The sequence below is a fragment of the Patella vulgata genome, chromosome 8 (assembly GCF_932274485.2).
Source record: "Patella vulgata chromosome 8, xgPatVulg1.2, whole genome shotgun sequence".
Taxonomy (NCBI): Eukaryota; Metazoa; Mollusca; class Gastropoda; family Patellidae; genus Patella; species Patella vulgata.
The window spans coordinates 1,918,363-1,942,006 of NC_065886.2; the positions used below are offsets into that span (position 1 = coordinate 1,918,363).

At 36.8% G+C, this 23,644-nt stretch overlaps 2 protein-coding genes across 3 annotated transcripts; both read left to right on the forward strand.

Annotated features, from left to right (window-relative positions):
* Positions 1 to 3,174: 3,174 nt before the first annotated feature.
* On the forward strand, positions 3,175 to 8,381 carry LOC126830409 (uncharacterized). Of its 2 annotated transcripts, none has more exons than XM_050560802.2 (4): positions 3,175 to 3,495; positions 4,647 to 4,913; positions 5,736 to 5,805; positions 6,761 to 8,381. In XM_050560802.2, the coding sequence occupies exons 1-4, from the start codon at positions 3,183 to 3,185 to the stop codon at positions 7,026 to 7,028; spliced, it is 918 nt and encodes a 305-aa protein (XP_050416759.1). In that variant the 5' UTR covers positions 3,175 to 3,182; the 3' UTR covers positions 7,029 to 8,381. The 2 variants fall into 2 exon arrangements, with proteins under 2 accessions (XP_050416759.1, XP_050416760.1); XM_050560803.2 differs by having other exon boundaries at positions 5,742 to 5,805.
* Positions 8,382 to 16,826: 8,445 nt separating this feature from the next.
* On the forward strand, positions 16,827 to 23,424 carry LOC126830598 (uncharacterized; the record flags this gene model as incomplete). Its single annotated transcript, XM_056102795.1, has 6 exons — positions 16,827 to 16,954; positions 17,745 to 17,826; positions 18,776 to 18,869; positions 20,281 to 20,358; positions 22,555 to 22,660; positions 23,175 to 23,424. Coding segments are annotated over 6 exons (738 nt in total), but the record flags the coding sequence as incomplete, so codon positions are not given.
* Between the last annotated feature and the right edge of the window lie 220 nt (positions 23,425 to 23,644).

The following is a 23,644-nucleotide window of genomic DNA, read 5'->3' on the forward strand; positions in this document are numbered from 1 at the left end:
TATCTAGCAGTACCTGATTTAGACGACAAGACACTGTGAATAATGTCTTTCAACCGGGCTTTAAATTTACTATGGGGAATTTTAGTGTACAAAGTAAAAAAGTCAAACGTTTGAATAGATGAGACTGAAGCAAGGGATCTAGATTGCAAACCATCAAGTAATTCTTTGGAATTTTTCAACATCCACATTTGATTTATACCACTACAAGAGTATATTTTGTCACAGTATTTTTGAATACCCTCTTTAACAGCCGTTAGTATAGATGTCAATACTTTTGAAAGTGGTTTTGTGGAACAACGGGATGAACCCGCTATAAAACGTTGCTTGTAGGGATTTTTATGTAGTTTAGGTATCCAATATAACAAGGGCAAATCTGTATAGGTATCTCCACACGGAGTACCAAATGAAGTGAGTACAGATTTGTGATTGGATATAACTTCATCCTTACTAAGAGTAGATCGTTTATATGTAGCACTGTCGATTGGTTTCCCGAAATTAAGTTCTTTGAACAGACAGTCAAAATAATGTCGTTTACATATAAACACTATGTTATTGGACGCCTTGTCAGCCGGAACAATGACATACTTGTCATGCAAGGCATTGAGATTTTCAACAATGCTAACATCATTGAAAATAGACTTACTGTCTGAGTCTTGGTAAATTTTAAACGGATTTCTTCGATTATGAACAAACTACTTAACTTTGGTTATTATAAACTTACCTGTGTGTTTGTAATGAACTCCCGTTCGATAAAATCCATTGCACAATTAATTATCACAACGATGAAAACAAGTTCTCTCTTGAAAAATTGAAATATCACAAACTTTTCCCAGAGAAAAATACCAATATGGAAGATGGTTACGTCACTCTGCGGAAGATATCATTTCGTATTAGGGGTGACAGCATAGGAAATTCAAGTACAATTACGACAAGAATCCATGACCACTCGGACCAAAGACCACTCGGTTCAAGACCAGTCGGACCAACTGATAGACTACTCGGACCATACAAAAAGACTATTCGGACCCAACAGAAAGACGACTCGGACCAATAATAAAGTGTTGTTTTAATAAATTGATAATTGCGTTTGTTTTAATATGATTACTCGAACCAATAATAAAGTGTTATTTTTATAAATTGATAATTGTGTTTATTTTAATATGACTACTCGAACCAATAATAAAGTGTTATTTGAATAAATTTCTAATTGTGTGTGTTTTAATATGACTACTCGAACTAATAATAACGTGTTGTTTGAATAAATTGATAATTGTATTCCAAATCGCAAAATATCGAGAACCACACTTGTAGTCACGTTTAAAAAGGGGCATATAAACGTCCGGTCTTCGTATTATTATGTGCTGTTTATATTAACGCATCAAGGGCGGATAACTTGAAAACGTGTCTCCCCCCCCCCCCCTATATAGTAACCCAGGGGTTAGTGGGGTAGAACGGAATGAAACCACTGGGGATACCGCGAATGTGGAAAAAGTAAAATTAGGCTATCAGACAAGAACAGTATACCCGTATATGTAGAAACTGTCAAAAGTCTGGACATACCGAGTCTCACTGCAAGAGTAAATAAGAAAAATTAGATTGATATTTTTTTTGGCACCATTATTAATTAATTTTAAAACTAATCGTTGATTTATTTTCCGTACAGAAAATTGAACTAAACAACTCTAAATATAAGAATTCCGTATAAGAATTATTTTCTTCTTTGTATTGTGATATAATAATAAATAAATAGCATATTGTCTAGCCTTATAATATAATTTAATTGGTCCGACTGGTCTTGTTTTGGTCCGACTGGTCTTAGTCCGAGTAGTCTTTGGTCCGAGTGGTCTGGATACCTACGACAATTGGCATTGAGTTTGAGCGTCCGCACACATAACTACCCGCATTCCTGTATTTAGTTACCGTCTTTTACATTCTAGTAAAATCTCTGCAAATTTTATAGCTTTACTTTTTGAAATATTTTGTTCTAATTATTTGATTAGCGACTCGGATGGGATTATTTACTTTTGAACACGCATGCCGCACAAACACAACTATACATTCGTTTTACGGGCTTTATCACACTTCGGTCAAAACTGTCGAATCGAGAATTAATGTTCCGTTTCTTACGGGGTCATACGGGCTTAGTAGCATTATATACCATTATATATGTTACTGAAGCGGTTATTATTCGATCGAAAGAATGCGTATAAAATTAAAAATACACTCAGAGAATTCGGAGGTAAGCTTCATGATCCTTGTTAAATTATTTATAACATAAAGAAGATAGGATATATATAGTTTATACATGACTTTATTTTTACGAGTATCCGTGCAATTGTGAAGAAAATTTGATAGACTGGCGATCAATGGTTTCCATATAAATCTCCTATGTAATTGCCTTCAATTGATATTTTTCTTCGCCCAAAAACATATACGATCAAAATGATAGCGCTGTCAAAATATCTTTCAATGTTAACCAACCCCCGCAACAGGTATATTGGATTCGACCAATACGTCATGAAGACATTGTTGACATCGACTCTGTCGAAATTACAAGTAAATTTTCAAATTTTTCAAGAGAGAACTTGTTCTCATCGTTGTGATAATTAGTTGTGCAATGGATTTTATCGAACGGGAGTTCATTACAAACACACAGGTAAGTTTATAATAACCAAAGTTAAGTAGTTTGTTCATAATCGAAGAAATCTGTTTAAAATTTACGCGTGACAAACGTTGCATGTATATTCTTCGTTTAAGTAAACGACTGATAGACTTAGTCCAATCAGAGAGAGTATCCGAGATAACATCTTCCCTCTTGGCCCATGATCTAGCGTAGTCCTCTACGGCATCCATAATAAGTTTGAAATTTTGATCCCATGAAAATGGTTGCGGTTCCCGGTATTTGGGTCCTTTGGACACAATTTCACGTAGCTTAATATTCTGGACTATGTTCAAATCACCAGTGACCACATGTCCAGCTGGTGGGTAAAGGAAGGACGACGTAGAGCAAGAACATGGTAGAGGGTTATTATATAAGTCTTTTGCATTGATGTCAGATAATGCGTTTCTGTAATTAAATATTTTGGATGCAATGGGTTTAGTATAAGTATTATACTAATAATCAAAGTGATATTGATGTTTCAGTACCTGTATGTACCAACAGTACCAACAGTTATACACAGATGAATATACCTGTTAATGGTAGCATGGCCGATGGTTGTATATGTAAGGTCACGATGGTTAGAGCAGAGTCATCTGGCAGTAACCTTGTTAATGTATTCAATATAGAGGGTGTAAAAGGATGTGGATATAAAGTGGTTAATTATAACACGTTTAACAATGATAGCTGGACGTGTTCTGATAATGAGATAGTATACTATCGACTGAGTTTAAATGAATCCTTCCAGTTGACATTTACCAGAGATTCAACAACACAACCAACTTCTACTGGATTCTGTTTACATATAACCACGACAATCTTCAACATTGATACAAGTAAGTTCGCACAAAACGAAACAAATTGACATTGTCATAACATTTATATATAAAGTGTTTTAATGTATGGAGTGGACTAATAAATAATTATATTTGGTTCTCACACGACGGACTGTACACATACCGTTTACAGTTTAAAAATGTAAATGCCTTAAACTTAACTCAAATTATAATTAACACAGAAACTGACATTGATGTATTTATTGTTCATTGGAAAAGAGCTGTTGGTTGTACTTGTAAACTTTTTAACTGTGGAACCCAAGTTTTCAACTGGTCTCCGAAATCACACTTTGAAGAAATAGCCTATTTACGTTGTTGTTGATTTCAATTAAATGAAAAGGGATCAGGGGGGAATATCACTCCTCGCTTCATCAAAGGTTGTGCCAAAAAGCTCGTCTTATCTAACATCAGGATGTTGGCATTCCTTTGAAACCGTATCACAAAGCTTTAAATTGGTGCTTGGGGCCTGATAATTGAGCTCTGTGTTCCGAGGGTTTGTTGTTGCCGTTTTTACCGCACTTTGGGCATTGAGTGCATGTGTTTATTGGAATGATTGGCATATAGCTGAATCATTTACTAGATCATTAGTAACCAGCGGCTGCCAGGCAGAATACGCCCACATTTTCGAGAGATGGATAGAGAACAAGCTAACAAGAAAGTGATTTTTCCTACTATCAAGGGCAATAATTCAGGAAATTACAATTCAATATGCGCGAATATCGAAAGGAATTGAGATCTTTGTGTTATAAACTTACATTTCAATTTTCAACAAAATCGGATAAAAATTGTGACCTCTATAGGGTCCACAAGCTAAAAACGTGATTTTTCGTACAATCAGGGGCCATAATCCATGAAGTTTCAACCCGATACATGCCAATATCGAAAGCAGTCGAGATCTTTTGGGGATAAACCTATATTTCAAGTTTCGTCAAAATCGGATAAGAATTGTGACCTGCCGAGAGTCCACAAACAATTGTGAACGGACGGACAGGGGCAACGGCATAATACGTCCACATGAAAATGTGGGCGTATAAAAACACGGGACAATTACAGATATTTTACCAACATCAGTGAGACGTGTAATCGACGTTCTATCACATTTATACAATATGACATATTTATCAAATTTATACTATCTGTTTCTGTTCTAGATAACACATTTACCATCACCTGCTGGCGTAACGATGCTACTACCACAGAAACAACAAGCCCTCAACCAGAAACACAAGCAAGAACCAATCCTAAACCAACATCACAAGCAACCACCATTCCTAATACATCAAGAGAAATTATGACATCTGTGGGTGGGGTAGCTCTTGGTGAGGCATCCACGGACAGAACGGCAGTGAGTGGCATCACATCTATAATTGGTTCAACGGAACCAGCAACACTTACATCAAATAACGTGTTACCTGCAGGTTAAGATATTATTAGTATGTAAAGTATGAAATGTATAGTAATTATACCTCATCATATCCTCCATACTATGCGAGCCAATACCACCTTTCATACCTCATCATATCCTCCATACTAGGTGGGCCAATACCACCTTTCATACCTCATCATATCCTCCATACTATGCGAGCCAATACCACCTTTCATACCTCATCATATCCTCCATACTAGGTGGGCCAATACCACCTTTCATACCTCATCATATCCTCCATACTAGGTGGGCCAATACCACCTTTCAGGGATAGTAATTATACCTCATCATACCCCCCATACAATGCAGGCCAATACCACCACCTTTCACGGAGAAGTTTCCTTCCCGATATTAGTCATTGGAGACCTTTGGTCTTCAAGGCTTGTGGGTTCACATTAATTGTATTCTAATCCATGCCATCAATGGGTAAACAGAGACAATACCCCTTCCCCCCACAAAGCAGTCGTTTGTGGAATTGCGTCTTGTCTTTGCTTTCCTTGTTTATTCCTAATAAGAAAACATTGTGGACGCTAAACTTATAATTGTGATTAAGAATGGGTAATATAAGTCTAAATTAATGGAATGATGCATTTACTCGATATTTTTGATTTATAAGGTTTGATTGACAATTTCATATATGTGTGTAGCATATATGTTATGGGCAACATTTTTAATAACACATCTATATATTGTATTCGATCGCTAATAATGATATATTTTATTTCCTGATAACTGGGCAAATCTCTTTTCATAATCAACGAATTGGACCGACTTCTGAACTAAACCCCTTTTATATCAACCATTGTGTATCTAGTTACAGGTATAGCTGTTGGAGTATCATTTGGTTTTCTTGTCTTAATTATCATCATTGTCATACTTATATGGTAAGTAATCATAATCATTGTCATACTTATATGGTAAGTAATCATCATCAAAGGGCCCAATAACATGAATATAGCCGGTGTATACCTGTTTATTTGTGATGCATACAAATCTGATCATTCCAATGCCCGGTTTTTGAAATACAATTTAAAAGAAACTTGGTATGCGGATTAATGTTATTTAAGCCTATTTGCTGATTTTAGGTTTTCGACACTTTTTTATAGGCCCAGGTCGTATGTTGTCGTCGCTCCCGTCTGCGCTTTGGGGGTTAAACAATTGAGGTAATGAGACGAAAAATCCTATTTATTTCCGTTAATTAATTCCAGATCTGTGACCCTTGATATTGAATGTCTTGTGTACTAAACGTTAGTATAGAGCAGAACTAGAAGCCAAACAAGTCTGACAATTAATTAATGGGTTGTTATTGGTAATTGGGCGTTGTAAATGTTTTTCTTACCGACAAAAGAAAAAATATGCGACATGCCTTGTTGATCGTTCCGACGAATTAGCTGCTTCGGGCGTATGTTTCGTTGCCTGGCAATCTGTCTTAAAAATCCACAACAGGCCAATGGATTATGTAATATTTATTTGGTGTGAATGGGGTATGCTGCATTGACTGGAATACGTTGTACGATGTGGGAAAAGTATTTCAGTTAGAATAGACATCCAACAGGATATATTAAATTATCTAAATAATGGCCAAGCCAAAATCTTTCCCAGTTCGCTTGAATACCTGAGTCAGACCAAAGGGTCCAGTGTCCAACCAGACTTACGCACCCTTTACCAACACTGTGTAATGTTTCAAAACTCAAGAGTTATGAACACGATAATTTGACGCTTTTATTGCCTTCGTTTTCAAGGACGATAGTGGATGTATTGTTGTTGCCCCGGCAACGCTATATTGAATAAATATGGTGTTATTTGTATTAAAACACACAATATATATAATTATTTCAGTATAATACGAAGAAAGGATAAGACACATGTTGAATACGTATCTAAATGTACATGTCGTAGATCTGACGTCAACCACCCTGAAAACATGTACGATGTCATGACGCCAAGAGAAGATAATCACCAGTATGAAATGTCACCCGTGCAAGATTCTAACGCAACAGCTGACGACGTTCAACCTACGTATGCCGTCATGGTGAATAGATCTTCCGAGAACAATTATCAAATATTGGCGCCACCTGTAACCAATGGTGTATACGTAAATCAGTGACTTTAGTTGACAATTATAAATATTAATCAAATAATTAGTTTGAACAGCTTTAATGGCTCTGTTAGATACCAAAATGGTTTCATTTCAAATACAATAACGTTGCACATAGACCTGTCTAATCAATATGTCAACCATTTTAAGGAATAGCCATCCCAAATGTCAGCTATGAAGTTTGCGAGAATCACATCAGTGCGAAAGGTCTCTGATGTTAGGCGTATGTTTTAAACTTAGAACATGCGACTTGTTTGTGGTCTCATTAGAGTAAAATACCAGTAACATTTTGTTTAAATATTCTGTGACTATACTGCCATGCTTGTATTTTACAAAAGTTCCCGCTCATCTATAAGATTCTACACAATGTCATATGGAGTTGTGTCCCTTTAACTATATTGTAAACACAATGTTCCTCGCGTCCTGATCTTGACGCACAAGTTAACAAATATTATCATGTTTAACGTTAATACACAATAGTTTGATGTGTATATAAGTCAGTATTTCATAATGATAAATGCTTCTGAAATATCAACCCCAGAAATTTGGTTTTATCCACAACTGGAAGGCGATTGCCATCCTAGTATAGGGGTTCATTTTATCTGGATGCAAACCTCGTTGCCCATTGTTGAAGTGAATTCAAGCAGATTTGCAACTCGTGTTCAATTATCTGCATGTCTGTAAAACCATAGCACTTCCGAAAGTCGTCAACATAAAGAACGCTGTTTGTACTTCTTTAGTCTGGCTTAACGTGTATCTTGATCGTCTTCTCGTCCTTACTTTGCGACCGAAATCCACATTGGAAGTCAGTAAAGCCTGGATAGAGCATAACTATCTTTTTATTTTGCAATTACTTCTTAGAAAAACTTAAAAGATATGGCCAAATGGGTGCAGCATAAACCAACCTATGTTGTGATTTTATTCATTTACAAATGAAGATTAACCATGCATTATGCAAGAGCTAAGTCTGCTTATTGTCGGTCTTTAGGCCTGAAATATTATCTAAATTATTAATTCGACATTAATTAGCTTATCCAGACTGAAATTTTCAGCAAATTCCCTTTACATTATCTAGTTTTTAACTATTATAGCGAGAACTGCCAGATCTTTATCTAATCGTAGATAATGCATGTATCTTTAATTTGGATTTTTGAAATATTTCTTTAGGCCTGAAATATTATCTTAATTATGTATTCGACATTAATTAGCTTATCCAGACTGAAAAATTTAAGCAAATTTCTTTTTACATTATCTAGTTTTTAACTATTATAGTGAGAACTGCCAGCTCTCTATCCAATCGCCGATAATGTATGTATCTTTAATTTGGATTTTTGAAATATTTTCAATTGTAACCTGCCTGTGTTTGGATTTCGTAAATTGTGTACGTTTTTTAATAGCTTTAATAATTGCTTCATTTCTATTTATAATAAGTCTTCCTTTTAATTATACGTCGTTTGTCCTCGATTTCGCAGGACCTGTGTATGAATGTATCAATCCTGAGTTTGTGTAGTGGCTCTAGGACGACCCGAACGAGGTCTATAATCAACATTGTGGGTTTGTTGGCACCGGTTCCACAGTCTGCTGATCACAGACTGTGACACATTAAGCATGTTGGCTACTGCTCGCTGTGAAGAACCCATTTGAAGCATGCCAATAGCACGTAGACGTTCATCATGTTGAAGACGTCTCATTGCAAATTAAACGTAACACACTAAAGCAAAGATACGCTAAACAGTAATTCTTATGCTAGAACTGATAGGAAAGCAAACATGTATAGGATAAACCAGCACTGGCAGTTTTCACCAACCCTATTGTAGCTCAGTGGTTCTGTCGGGGCGAAAAGTTCTTCATCTGTGAACATTCTCTCAAAGCATGTCAAGTGTCCATGACTATTTATCCTATCACAACCTGCATAGGTATTTGCATTACAATATCCCCTACTTTTTTATATATATATACACACAATATACATATCTATTTTAATTTCTATAACAAATTTACATTGAAGACGTCTTTTTTCACATATAAAAGCTTTGTCCCAGCTAGTACGTTTTCAAAGTTATGTACATATCTGTGCTGCGGGTCCTCGATCTGCTACTGTTCACATACGCAGCTGCAGAGTGATGTGCAGGGAGCTCTGTCTGAGAGCACTTGCACCTTCCTTTGCAAACCTTCTTACAGGAACTGCAATCGGTGGTAGTGTTGTCCAATGTATCTGCCATGCCTCTCCTTTCTGTGTCCACTCCCATTCAGCTGGACTGCTCTTATCTGGATTACATTTGGTTGCTTGGCCCCAAATGATCCTAGTCTGGTAGGTTGCACGAATTGCATGTTCTCTGAGGGCTGCCTCTGTTGGTGGAATTGAGTTGTACGGCCTCTGCTTGCGGGCAAACAGATCTAGTCTTGCTTCGTCCACACCAGTGGCTGCGCTTGATCTGTAGTTTTCTCGATCCCAGAACCTTCGTCAAGTCTTGCAGTGTCTAGATTGATTGGTGGTGCATTGAGTGAGTGAAACAGAAGAATATGCTTTGCCAGGTTCATATATCCACCATCCCGTCTTCTGCCAGGGTTTACCTCCTTTACCTCCTGACAAAGGCAACACTTAGTCCAGTCTGTTTTCCACAAATTTCCAGTAGGGTTCGCATCCATGGCCACGATGACGTTCAGGTTCGAGGGATTATTCTTTTACGACCCTGTTATGTATATGTATGTAATGTATGTACACTAATTACCTACTATGTATGTACTCTATAGAACTATACACTAGGTACACTATATACATGATGTACGCTATACAATATGTAATTTATAATGGGCACTTTCCTGTATGGGATACAACTAGTCAGATCGTTCATCCAGTGTCATAAATCCCGTGCGATCTGTACAAAGGTACTACCTCTAACACTACACCCCATACATTGCAAAGACATTCAAACGTATGAAACTTATAAATAAACATGCGAAGTGAGAAAAATATGTCTCGGAGTGTGAAGAAAGACAAACAATCCTGTTTTTAATGTAAATTTGTTATAGAAATTAAAATAGATATGTGCCGTTCCTGTGAAAATATGTCTCGGATGCTTTTTGAACAGGAAAATGTAGTTCAGCAGGCTTAGATCATGACACTTAGATCATGCAAATCGGACAACTACAAATATTTCTAAGCAAAACATCAACTTCGGGTGGCCATTTTGGCGGCCATCTTGAAAAATGGCCGCCATCTTGGATTTTCAATTGGCCAATCGGGCAGATTGGATTAGCATCCCTTGGAGAACAATTGTGCCAAATTTGATTCTTGTATCGTCATTTGCACGTTAAGAAATAAATATATAAAATTTTGTTCGTTGATGGAATAGGCAATGCGAAGTGAATAGAATTTGTACCTTACTAATGGGGTTTCTTTTCCGGAAACAAAACTCTCTTGAAATGAATCTTTTTCCTTCCTGTAAGACAAAGAAAACATGTCATAAGGCAGTTGGTTGAACATGAATTGCTTTATATAATTGACCAAATCAATTCCAAAGTGTTACTACATCATTATATAGGCCCTAAGACGCAACTGGTTCACCTCATCCGTGGTGAAGGGGGGTTCATGCTAGTCAACACCAGCAATTTCATCACCACCTGTCTAATTAATGTGAAAGTTTATGCCAGCATCTTTTAGACAAGGTATAGCCCTATCAAAAGGGCAACGTCTCGCCTTTGAACTTGACAAAGAAGAAACATCTTTCATTTCACTTTTACCATCAGACTCAACAACATTATCTCCACCATGTAAGCAGTCGCAGTTTCCAGCTTTGAAAATTAAATCCATTTCTATCTCTGCCATGGCATCCTCCGATGAATCAACGCTATCACGACAGAGATAAAACGCGTAGTCGGCCATTACAAACAACCACTGAACTGTCAGAACTATCAAAAAGTTCTCATGTGAAACCGTCGCGACAGGGCCTAAGCCCATGTGATTGAAAGCCCGAGGGCAAAACTAAAGAAAATCTTTAATGTTTTGAGCTCGCCTCCTTTAATTCTCTGGCATTCCCACTTCTTGCTGTAAAAAGATTGTAACAATTAACACAAACATTACATTCAATTCAGTGTACACCCAGGGTATGCCTATAAGCAATCGTGATTCTTTAGCGGGGAAAGTCGTCGTTATAGAAGCGGTGTCATTTCAGACTTCAAGATGGAGGAAGCGGAACTTGAAAAAATAGGTCTAAAGGAATTCGTCATTGAAAAATTAATAATAACGTTTGAATGAAAATTAGAAGATGTAGAAAATCTGTATAATGATTCAAGCGATAAGCTAAAAGAAATAGAATAAGATTTTAGTTATCTAAAAAAAAAGCACAGGAGATAATAAACCTGCCCAAGAATTCGAGAAAAAAAATGGATGAAATGAAAGAAGAAACCGACAACTCGAAGAAAATAGTATACGTCGGCAGTTTATAGATGAAATGAAAACACAGCCATCACTTGCAGGTGAAGATATGGTGCCAGTATGCCAGTCCACACCAAAAGTTGATCCAACCAAGCGGAGGAACCCGTTTGATGTCATGTCACCATCAGCTAAGTTTTCTATTTCAGAATGTTTAAAGGACGTTGTGGACATTGAAATGCTGTTTAATGGCGCGTTAGCTTCAACCGGGAATATTGAGCCAAACATATGGAGAGTTCACGGGGCAAATTAAAACAATATCAGAGAGATGTGCTTATATATGTAAATAAAAACAAATAAATCAAATTGTTTACATATATAAATATTTAAAACGGAATATATGATAAATTATATACAATTACCTATTGTCAACAGGTGTATATAACATAACGTTATTATTTGTAGATTTGGATGCCGAGAGTAAATTCATACAGATCAGCAGCGAGAATTCGAGTCAACGTTGTTTTCTACCATGTACGAAAAGCTTGATATTAATAAATCCTTTACAACCCCTTATCATCCACAATTAGATGAATCTTTTGTAATGAGAATCGGACAGATTGGGATGATTTCGTGTCCTTTTCCCCTCATGGCTTACATAGCTCCGTTAAAAAATCTACTCAATGTACACCAAATTTACAAATGCTGGACAGACTTATCTCGTCCAGTAGATATTATGTTTGGTACCCCTTTGGAACAAAATGACACTTGTCCAATCAAATATGTAGAATGGCTGAAAAATACAATGAAAACAACATTTGAATTTGCATGCAATATGCTGGGAACTGTTAAACAAAAGAAAAACTATGATAAAGATTGATAGGAACCTGGGTGTGGCGTTGGTATCCTCCACATGCCGCTCGTAAATTATCATTAGGTTGGACTAGACCCTATTTAATAGTGGCTAAATTAAGTCATCTTACCTATAGAATTCAAAAATTTAATACTAGCCCTTGTATTTCGGTTCATGTCAATCATTTGGAACAATATGCGAGTCTAGATGCGCCCTGTAACTGGCTAGAAGACTGATAGCTAGGACGGGGATGTAGTGGAATCGAACTCATCGACTTCTAAAACAGAGTCTTATTTCCCATAATAATATAAACAAACAGGTTAAAGGGTAGGCAATACAAACAGTAGATTAACGGGTTAAATCATTTATTCGTATTTTCTTGTTTACTGAGTATTTTCATCTTACAGTGTTTCTTATGGAGTTAGAGATATCCGTTGATGAACCGCAACAGTTCCAGAATTAACTTAAGGGTTTTTTTCCGGACCAAGTAATGTTGTGTCATGTGCCTGCCTGTGATCCGCAGCATTATAGTTGACTGAGGAAGTATTTCAACCATTGGCATAAGGTACACACCTCCACAGTAGGATAAATCAATGCTCGACTTGTCACAAAAATCTTAAAAAAGCCACTCATGGCAGACGGCATTGCTGCCCTCTATATTAATAGAAACTACTATTATGAGCCAGAAATATAGTAACCTAGGTGATATTTTGCCACCCAAACTGAACGTTCAGAGTAAAACCCTCGTGGCATCTCCATCAATACCCGAACACGGTCATTTTAATTCCAGAGAGGATAAACTTGATGCATGTAAAGGAGGATGGAGAGATTTTGATGTTGGAATCGCAGGACAGGAGAATTGTCGTTCCGGATCCTATTGAGGAACTATCATGGGAGTGGGAGAACTCCACAACCAATACTTGAAAAGAAGAAAATATAAAACTATTGATTTATTCAAATATCTTAAACATGCATTATGCAAGAGCAAAATCTGCTTATTACAAGTCTTTCTTTAGGCCTGAAATGTTATCTAAATTATCAATTAGACATTAATTAACTTATCCAGACCATAATAAACTCTCGATGTCAAGGCTAGCCTTCGATGTTGGCTGGATTAGATTCCTATATGCCGCTAACGGCCGTTGATAATTAAATCAGAAAAAATGGATAATCGAGACTATGCTGTTTATATTAATGATTTTAGTAATGATGACCGAGACTATGCAAAAATTTCACCCGCTTCTTTCTCGGCTCGTAGTGGATCAATTTAACTGAAATTTTCAGCAAATTACCTTTACACTATCTAGTTTTTAACTATTATAGCGAGAACTGCCATCTCTATATCTTATCCCCCATAATGTATGTTTAATTGGCAAATCTTTTAAATTTTTAGGGAGTTTATTTATGTTTTTTCAATTATAAATATTCAAGAATTTGTTTCTCCTTGTTCTTTTAAAAGACCAGTCGCATATAGTGGGGGTAATTTTTGATGAATGGATTTTCGAGAAAAAAAAACAACTAGCAACCGACATCCTTAAAAACTACTTGTATTTTCAATAGAATATATTATTACAATTAGTTTGTAAGGATGTCGGTTGCTATTTTTTGTTTTTTTTTGTTTTTTTGTTTCGAAAATCCATTCATCATAAATTACCCCCACGCCTTATATGCGTCTGTTCTTTCAAAAGAACAAGGAGAAACAAATTCCTGAATATTTATCATTGAAAAAACATAATTAAACTCATAGAAAATCAAAGACGGTGTTATATTTAATTGTATTTTTATGTATGAATATGTTATTGTGGTAATTATAGACCATTAGGTGTGGACGTACAATTAATCACCGATCTTTTTTACTATAATCCTATTGAGCTCACGAAACAAAACATTTTATTTTTCATAAAAATACAAGGTAAGCCTTATAACCTGGAATGTGTTGAAGAAATAGATAACTGTAACTTTACACAATACCTAACTACCCTGTCTAGACTTCGGTATTCAACACAATTCAAGTAGATCATCTATATATCACCAGTGTATTAGTAGTGATATGCCAGCTTAAACCAATTCCATGATTCTGTATTCTGAAAGATGTGTAATGCGGTCACTCCAAGTTAAATTTATGTTAACAGAGGCTTCCTCAAAATCAGAATAGATATTCCTTTACTATTGCAGCTAGTTATAATTGAAGTGCTTAAATTGATTGACAAACTTATTTGACGCATACAAATTTTAACACCTGTAATTTATACACGGTGACTGTTTTATCATAAGGCTACATTAAATGTTATAAAACCTTAGACCGTACAATTAGCATACACACTGTGTAATCAGCAACCAACCGATTACATTAAAGGTTATAAAACCTTAGACCTTACAAACTGTGTAATCAGCAACCTACTCATTACATAAAAGGTAAGACCTTACAATTAGCATACAAACTGTGTAATCAGCAACCTACTCATTACATTAAAGGTTATAAAACCTTAGACCTTACAAACTGTGTAATCAGCAACCTACTCATTACATAAAAGGTAAGACCTTACAATTAGCATACAAACTGTGTAATCAGCAACCTACTCATTAAATGTTATAAAACATTAGACCATATAAACTGTAATAAGCGACCAACTCATTGCATTAAAGGTTAGACCGTACAATTAGCATAGAAACTGTGTGCTATAAGCAACCAACCTTAGATCGTGTCAATCTATATCACTGATAAGATATACTAATCCGAATTATAAAGATAACAGTAATTTTATCTGGGTCGTTTTATTCATTGTATAAGTTGGTTAGCACCATGCATGTAAGTTTTGTTAATGTCTTTGTGTTTAGTGGACCAAGTCATATGTTGGTGGGTTTTGAAGAAGGGGAATTTCACTGTACATGTTCGTGAGGACCGCGAGGTTTACAACATCTAGCCATTGCTAGATTAGTGTTAAATCACCGAACATTTAGGTACGTTATCTCCCTTTAGCACAGACAAATAAACAATAATGTTATCCAATCAGCGGTTGTGGTGCAAACACATGAATGTATTTATACGTTTATGAAATGAAATGAAATGGGATTTTACGTCCTACTTTTCTGCTCCGACTGGGCTAATGAAGACATGCATGTGCCATAGTGTGCTATGATCGAATGGTAAGCACGTGCGTGCTGTATCATAAGATCTGTCATTCAGTCAACTAGGCTAGTTTCGATTCCCAGGCTGTACGTGACAAGGGATAGGGTCGCCTGGCGAGGTTTCGAATCCCCGGTTGTACGTGACAACCTCGTGGGTTTTCTCCAGGTTCTCCGGTTTCCTCCCACTGCTAAAGATCCCTACGCGCAAGCGAATTATTGAAATAAAATTGAACCATATGTTAGTCGGGAAATGACTTAGGTTGTGTCGAGTGGACGTTATACCCCATTTCTCTCTTTCTACCATATTTGGGTAAGTGTTTCATTTGGGCACCCGGTTTCGTCCACCTTGTTTTCTATAATTGGACTTAGCTGTGAACCAGATTTCTGGACAACAGTAACACACTTCTATAAATAGATTGTGGCAGAACAGTGAGTTGTAGAATAATGCAAGGTGCCTACTGAGCCCAGTTCTCTTTGTTACCCCCATTTGTTTAACCAATTTAAACCGAGCAACATTCACAGAACTAAAATAACCCCTACAGACATATAGTATTACAGTAATAGGCATTAAAACCACCCACCTTGCAATGGGCATGAAAACCACACACAATTTAAAGGACATTAAAACCACGCACCAGGTATAGGACACTAAAACCACACACCTTGTAATGGGCATGAAAACCAAGCACATAGTAATGGGCATGAAAATCACACACCTTACAGTGGACATTAATACCACGCACATAGCAATGGGCATTAAAACCTTGTAACAAACATAAAAAAAACATTGCATCATTTTTAGTATAGAAACGACGAATATTTAAAACGTCACGTACGTGCTAGATAGGTACATAGTATAATACATGCAAATATTAGTTAATTGCTAAACAATGTTTTAATAATGTTTTGTAATAATCTCGTGAATTAGTTGGTATGGATTTCCATTCCTATGAATTCCATTTTCGAAAATATTGACAACACACTGAATGAATGAAATGGTGTTTAATGGCACGTCAGCATCAACCGGGCTATATTGCGCCAAACATCTATATAAGTGTTTATAATTTAATTTTTAAAATAATAATATTTATTATTTAACGCCAATTACATCAACATAGATCTCAATAGCCGGTACAACATAAAGAGAAATTCAATAAAATAAAATATCACACATGGTAAAAAAAGAATATATATATCTATAAAGAACATTTAGGTTAAACGGTAGATCCACAATTAAAAGAAACAACTCAGAAAAAAGTCTAAGACCAAAACAAAAATTCAAAATTGCTTAAATGACTCAAATATAGTAGGTATTTAAGAGATTCAAGTAACGGTGCATTATAGGGAATGTTCTTTTAGAAAATATTGGCAACATCTGTTTATCCGAATTTCTCAATTTTAGCTGTTGGGACTAACAATAGTGGTGCTCGTCGGACATCTTGTTCAGGGATATAGTCCAGGGATAGACTTTGTTGGAATTGGATACAATTTATTGAAAGCTAATCCCGAAGGAGGAGTTGGAGGTGCAGGCGGTGTGGATCCAGGATTGAACGGCGTCAGAAAAATATTGCAGCTATCTCCAGGGACCATCCCAAGAGAAGTTGTTTACAAGAAGAGACAAAGCTGCTTACATGTCAAGTCAACATATGTTTATTATGGAACCAAATCTTACCAGTCGAGGCTTGGTGTTGGTGTAACTTCTTCAGGTATGGTGGTAACTTTACATATCAAATACGATGAGGAGGGGGGGCGTATGGTTACCACGTGCGCGCTGTATCACAAGATCGTCATTGAGTCAACTGGCGTGGTTTCGAATCTTCGGTTGTACGTTACAAGAAGTAGGGTCGCTTGTCCAATCTCGTTTTCTCCGCCCCCCCCTCCCCCACTACTAAAGACCCCTACGCGCAACCGAATTATTGAAATAAAATTGAACCATGTGTTCGTCCCGAAATGATCTAGTTTGTGTCGAATGGACCCCCTCTCTCTCTCTCTCTCTCTTTCTCTGATATGTTACTTTAAATCTAATATGTATATATGTATTTGTATATCATCTGATGCAGGACAAGGAGATGGCCAAGTTAAGGGTGCAGCTTTCAGTTTAAGTGCAGGTAAGTCAGCACGTCGCTCTCATTATTGTCCTGAAAGACATTAAAGATTTTTCTATGTCAGTCTACAATTAATGGGTTGTTACTATAATAATGTTAACATAATCTTTAATACTATATTGAACTTTATCAGGGTATAAACGAGCATACAGTGAAACCAATAAAGAAGGAAACGTTATCTTCGATGATGAAAATATTTGTAACTTGGGAACAGCTAGATTCTCTGAGGAACTGTCATCACAGCATAAATTTCATATAACCAGTAACTTTGCAGCTGTTGTTTGTTCTCTTCCTCTACTATATAACGAAGCTAAGTACATGACGTTCCTGGATGACTGGGGAACGGTTGGTTTTTTATTATTTTTATCTGTTTGATTTCTCTCTCACACACACACATAAATCAGAGAGAGCGAGAAATGAGGTTTAACGTCCACTCGACACATAAAAGGTCATTTCGGGACTAACATGGTTCAATTTTATTTCAATAATTCGCTTACACGTATGGGTCTTTACCAATGGTAGGAAACCGAAGGACCCGGAGAAAACACACAAGGGTGGACAGGCGACCCTACTCATTGTCACGAACAACCGGGGAATAGAAACCACGCCAACTGACTCAATGACAGACCTTATGATACAACGCTCACACGCTAACCATTCGGCCATCCCCCACCACCCTCACAAATACACTCATGTGCCATAAAACCACATTTCATTTATATACGTTGGTGATCATTTTCTGTTTTGGTCAAGTTGAGCAAAATTGGAACACGAAATGAAATGAAATGGGGTTTAACGTCCTACTGCACGGCTCCGAACTGGGCTAATGAAGACGGGCATACGCCATACAGTGTGCTATGAGGGAAATTACGGCACGCCAATGTCTACACGAGACCTCAGTTTTTCGGCCCACCCGAATGACTAGACAGCTGTCCTTGTCAGGCTCTCCGTCCTGCATCACTGACAAGGGAGAACCACGAAGGGAAAATCTGGTTAAACTTTCTCGGCCAATGCAGGGATCGAACACTCGACTTCCAACCTAGCGAGACAACGTCTTACCCACTTAGATACCATGATCCTCTAATTGGAACACAAGTACTAAGGGAGGTAGAAATATAAGAGTGAGAAGCAATGTGATTGTTCGGGGCTTTGTAAAAAGATCAGTTCGAGTGTGTTTGTAACTGGAAGAGATTAGGGGTACTGTTTCCTTCTTTCAAGTTATTTGAATATACTACTTTCATAAACTTATATTTGTATTTTAAAAAAAAGGATACGTATTGTCTTTATCTTACAGCACGTGATAATGCAGGTTGATTTTGGTACAAAAGTAATCAAAAGATATGAATCATCTATGACAGAATTTATAAACCACGTACAGAAAAGTGTAAGTAAACCCACATTTACGTTAGTGGTTGGTATTCAATGCTTTTTGCAATCATCACATTTGTGATGCTTTACAATTTGGTGTAAAGCACTGTGGAGATCAGAGACGTTTCCGTGCATGAATTATCTCCGCTTTGCCGAAAACCTTATGAACGCTGAATATCGATAAAGGCCGTCCAGTCATTATTACCACAAGCCAATTGTTGACGAGCGAAGAGGTTGACGACATAATACGATCACGCTGAATTGTTGGCGTATAATATCTACGAAATGATCTAAGAAATGTGATGGATTTAATATTAAAGTAAATGGGGGTATCACTCTAGTCTTAATCCATAATTTTCTTTTGCAATTAAGAGTTATTTCCCATGGGTGTGTACACGCTTGTTCTCTTGTTCCTTTGATGAGCATCCTAATTAGCTGAAATGTGAAAATATTAGACTACCTACACGTCTTTTACATGACTCATTTAGATTCCCTACGTTCTTTTTTTCGTCAATTCAACAATGAACAAAATTGCCGTTTGAATTCTATACGACCTATTAGAACCGAAGTGTTATGGGTGGGGGGGGGTATACAGTCTTATATATGTCCGATTATTGATTTTAGGGAGGCTTTGGATTGTCAATTGCTGGATTTCTTAGTGTAGATTTCAGAACTTTTAAAGCGAGCAGTGCATATAAGCTTCAGTTCGGAACCTATCAATCAACTCTTACATCTGGTACCGCCAATCAACCTGAACCAATTGGTCTCAAGGTCAAGACTATAGCAGAAGCTCTGAATTATGATTATTGGTGGGGACAGGGAGTGGCGAATGCATGTGGCCATCCATTGACCTATTTACATTTTAAACAAATCAACCTAGTCAAGGCCTTAAATGGTTATGCTAAATACAAACTATTTAAACCACCCACAGGTTAGTCTTAACCCTTAAACTTATCTTATCCTAACTCAATGTAGTAACGTGCATGTAAATTAATATCGAACTCAAGCTGAATTAATTAGAAAGACATCACAGTATACGACGGAGTTTGTGTACTGCTGAAACACTATTTATTCACTTCATTGGTTATCGGGGGGTTGGATGGCCAGTATCATAAGGTCTGGCGTGGTTTCGATTCCCAGGTTGTACGTGACAAGGAGTAGGGTCGCCTGTCCAACCTCGTGGGTTTTCTCCGCCCCCCCCCCTTGCTAAAGACCCCTACGCGCAAGTGAATTATTGAAATAAAATTGAACCATATGTTAGTCCCGAAATGACATGGCTTGTGTCGAGTGGATGTTAAACCCATCTCTCTCTCTCTCTCTCTCTCTCTCTCTATCATTGATTATCTTATGTTGTCGCTTGTTAGACCCTCTTATATGGATTCCACTCATGGGAAACATGGTCTCAAAATAACTTCTTTTTTTCTTTTTTAGATCCTCAGCTACGGATTCCTCTCACATGGCCATCTGGAACATATGGTCTTATAAAAACTACTTCTGGATGCCCCGCTGGTAGAGTCACTTGGCATGAAGGAGTGAGACATGAAGACGGGTACACCTTTCATAGAGTTCGTCCACCATTTAATAGCTTCCCGAATAAAAATTCGTGGTCTAAGCCTAACCATATAGCAGGTAATCACCATCAACCCGACTACAACTACACACCTATACTACAACTACACACCTATACTACAACTACACATCTATAGTACAACTACACTACAACTACACACCTATACTACCACTACTACACACCATCACCATCACCATAAGGTCAAAATAAGGTATGTCTGACACACCTGAACTGCAACTACGCATCTATAGTACAACTACACACCTATACTACAACTATACACCTATGCAGTGCAAGCGTCTCAAGGATATTAGATCGCATTTTTACCGTTGTCAATTATTACGTCATGTTTTTATCACAAATTTTAATTTGTATTTATATATCATTTCATTGTTTGTCTTTTAGATAGTTATATGCATAAAAGATAGATTTTATTTTTAATGTTACTTACTGTGATATTGTTTTTATTTATGCATGTAATTTGTTCTGTGATATAATTTAGCCTGGCTTGAAATAATCACCATTTGTTTGGCGCAATTAGCCCGGTTGGAGCTGACGTGCCATAAAACAACATTTTATTCATTCATTTTACTACCGATTTACTGTTTGAAATAACCAGTTCAATGTGTTTCAGGTACTAAAGGCCAGGATATCACCGTGAGTTTCTGTATGAAGGGAGATAATAAAATTACCCAGTATGATACTGATTGGCCAGCTGGAGATTATTGTATTCTCAAATATGGAAATTGTCCTAAAGGTAAATTATTATACGGACGTTTTGTTGAGATGATCGGATAAGTTGAATAAAGACAAAACTAAATGATAACGGATAGCTTAAAATAGTAATTGACCATACACTTATCACTGTTATATTCCATTATTGCGGCCATCAGGTCATGGTAAAAAAACAACTCTAGCCACAGGGTTAGATATATTCCATAACTCCACGAGATATAAACAGAGCTAGCACTAATCCCAACCCTAAACCTAGCCCTAGTCCTTACCATGACGAAAATTGAGCTGGCCTTAAATAGATTTAGTCCTGGCCACAACTGCTTTTGAGCAATCTTTACACATCGCGTCACAATGCGCGCTTTGTCACGCGACAGTGCCATTTTAGTTTCAGTGTTCTGGTGCGTGCATAATATTTAACGAGGGAGGAAATACGAGAAGTAATAGCATCCTTTGTCCTGGTCCTGTTAATAGTTTAAGAATCGTATCCTCCAACTTGAGTTGCGAGGTTGGTCAATTACTATTCAAGTCATCCGATGATCTAGAGAGTTGATTACGGGAATTTATGTGAATACACGTCTACATAATACGATAAATAACACCGGAAACCGGAATAAAACCCTTCAATATTGAAATTTAGCTCTTAAATAATGCATTATTAACGAATTTAGTTAAGTTCTCTAGGTTTCACCTATAAGACTGGTCTGAGAGAATAAGTTATTCGGAAAGTCTTAAAGTCTTTAAGAATTGCAAACTGAATCTGTGTTTGGTAAAATCCCTAAGCAGGTGTAAGAAATGTTACAGAATTACGGTTAAACATATTCTCCATAGCAGCAAATTTGTATAAGAGCAAATTAGCCAAACATCCGAATTACATGGTTTGTACACCAAACCACTTGCAGATTTAGATCATATATGAATTGTATGTAAAACACGCCATAAGCTACGAGTTCAATATTTAAGTGACTACATTAGTGAAGACAATGGATTTATTATTTATTATTAACATGAGATGAACAACCTTTGTTAGAATTATCCTCTCATATAGATAAGATATTGGTATTAAGAAATGAATTATCAAAAACCCAAGCCCTGATGTCTATTTATTGATAATTTGCACTAGAATGGTCTCAATACACTAAAACACCAAGTCTGTTGATAAAGTAAGCTAACTCCATGTATCATCTATTATGTTATTGTTATATATATTTATTTGTAATATTACCAATCTATCTATACCATGTCTTACCTGACCGCCGACCTTAATCCGTAATAAACAATATATTAACTGACAACGAACATCATTATGTCTGGATATTTGAGTACACACATCTTATACGTATATACACATCCAACCTGATACATTTATGCGTGCTTTATATTTTCCACAGGCTTCCAAACAGGCTCCGTTTTATGGGATGATGAAAACAAGAACAATCATAATTCTAAGTCAGGAACGTTACCAGACGGTCAGTACGATGCAGATACAAGAATAGATTTTTGTTGTAGGTGAGTATCCAATGATAAATACCAGTACGATACCAACACAGGACCAGTTCTGTGATGTTGGTTAATATCACATGGTAAACACCAGTACGTTGTGTGTTGCAAGTTAGCATATCAGTATGATATCAACACATAACCAGGTAAATACAATAGTGACGCACGAATACCCGTGCGATACCTTTGTTGTAGGTAAAATATTCTATTGATTATAAGATTCCAAGGCTAGTGAATAACTTACTCTGTGATGCGTGAACATAAAACACCATAGCCTTCTCGCCCAGCTCTCTGTCAGCTGTAACTCATAACAGTTACTCGACTCGCTCCCTGTCAGCTGTAACTCGTACCAGTTACGTAGCTCTGTCAGCCGTAACTCATAAGAGTTACTCGACCGCCCAGCTCTCTGTCAGCTGTAACCCATAACAGCTACTCGACTGAGCAGCTCTCTTGACTGAGTGACAATTAAGCGACTATTGTCCAGTGACATTTTTTTACTCATTTTCATCGTTCATAATTTCAGAAAGGATGGAGTACCAACCGGAGCAATCTCGCTACCAATAGAAAAACCCTTTTTTCTGTTTAAATATACCCGGGAATGTCAACGAGTAAAGGGTATGTCAGTGGCTGAAGAATATATTATATGGGATGATTACCCTGCCCAAAATCACGACAAAGATACAGGAGCGCACCCTTTTGATGATGGTGGAAGCCACCAGCACAAATTACATTTTTGTTATTATGCTAAATCAGGTTCATCATTAATAGGATAAACGATGTACTAGATGAAAATATTAATTGTTTTATTATCGATGTTCATCATTAATAGAATAAATGGTTTAACTATGAGCTAAATGGAAATATTAATTGTTTTATCCTCGAAAATAAAACTGTATAATGGATTTCATTACCTAAATAAATTACCATCGACCAGGGAATAGTGTGGTTATAATTACCAACCTGTATGTCGTGGCCGATGTCGTACCATCAACC

Excerpts from the sequence above, each read along its gene's own strand:
- LOC126830409 (XM_050560802.2), top strand. The coding sequence starts at position 3,183 with ATGAATATACCTGTTAATGGTAGCATGGCCGATGGTTGTATATGTAAG. Across the intron at positions 3,496-4,646 it reads AATCTTCAACATTGATACAA|ATAACACATTTACCATCACC; the intron begins GTAAGTTCGCAC and ends TTTCTGTTCTAG. Across the intron at positions 4,914-5,735 it reads AAATAACGTGTTACCTGCAG|TTACAGGTATAGCTGTTGGA; the intron begins GTTAAGATATTA and ends TTGTGTATCTAG.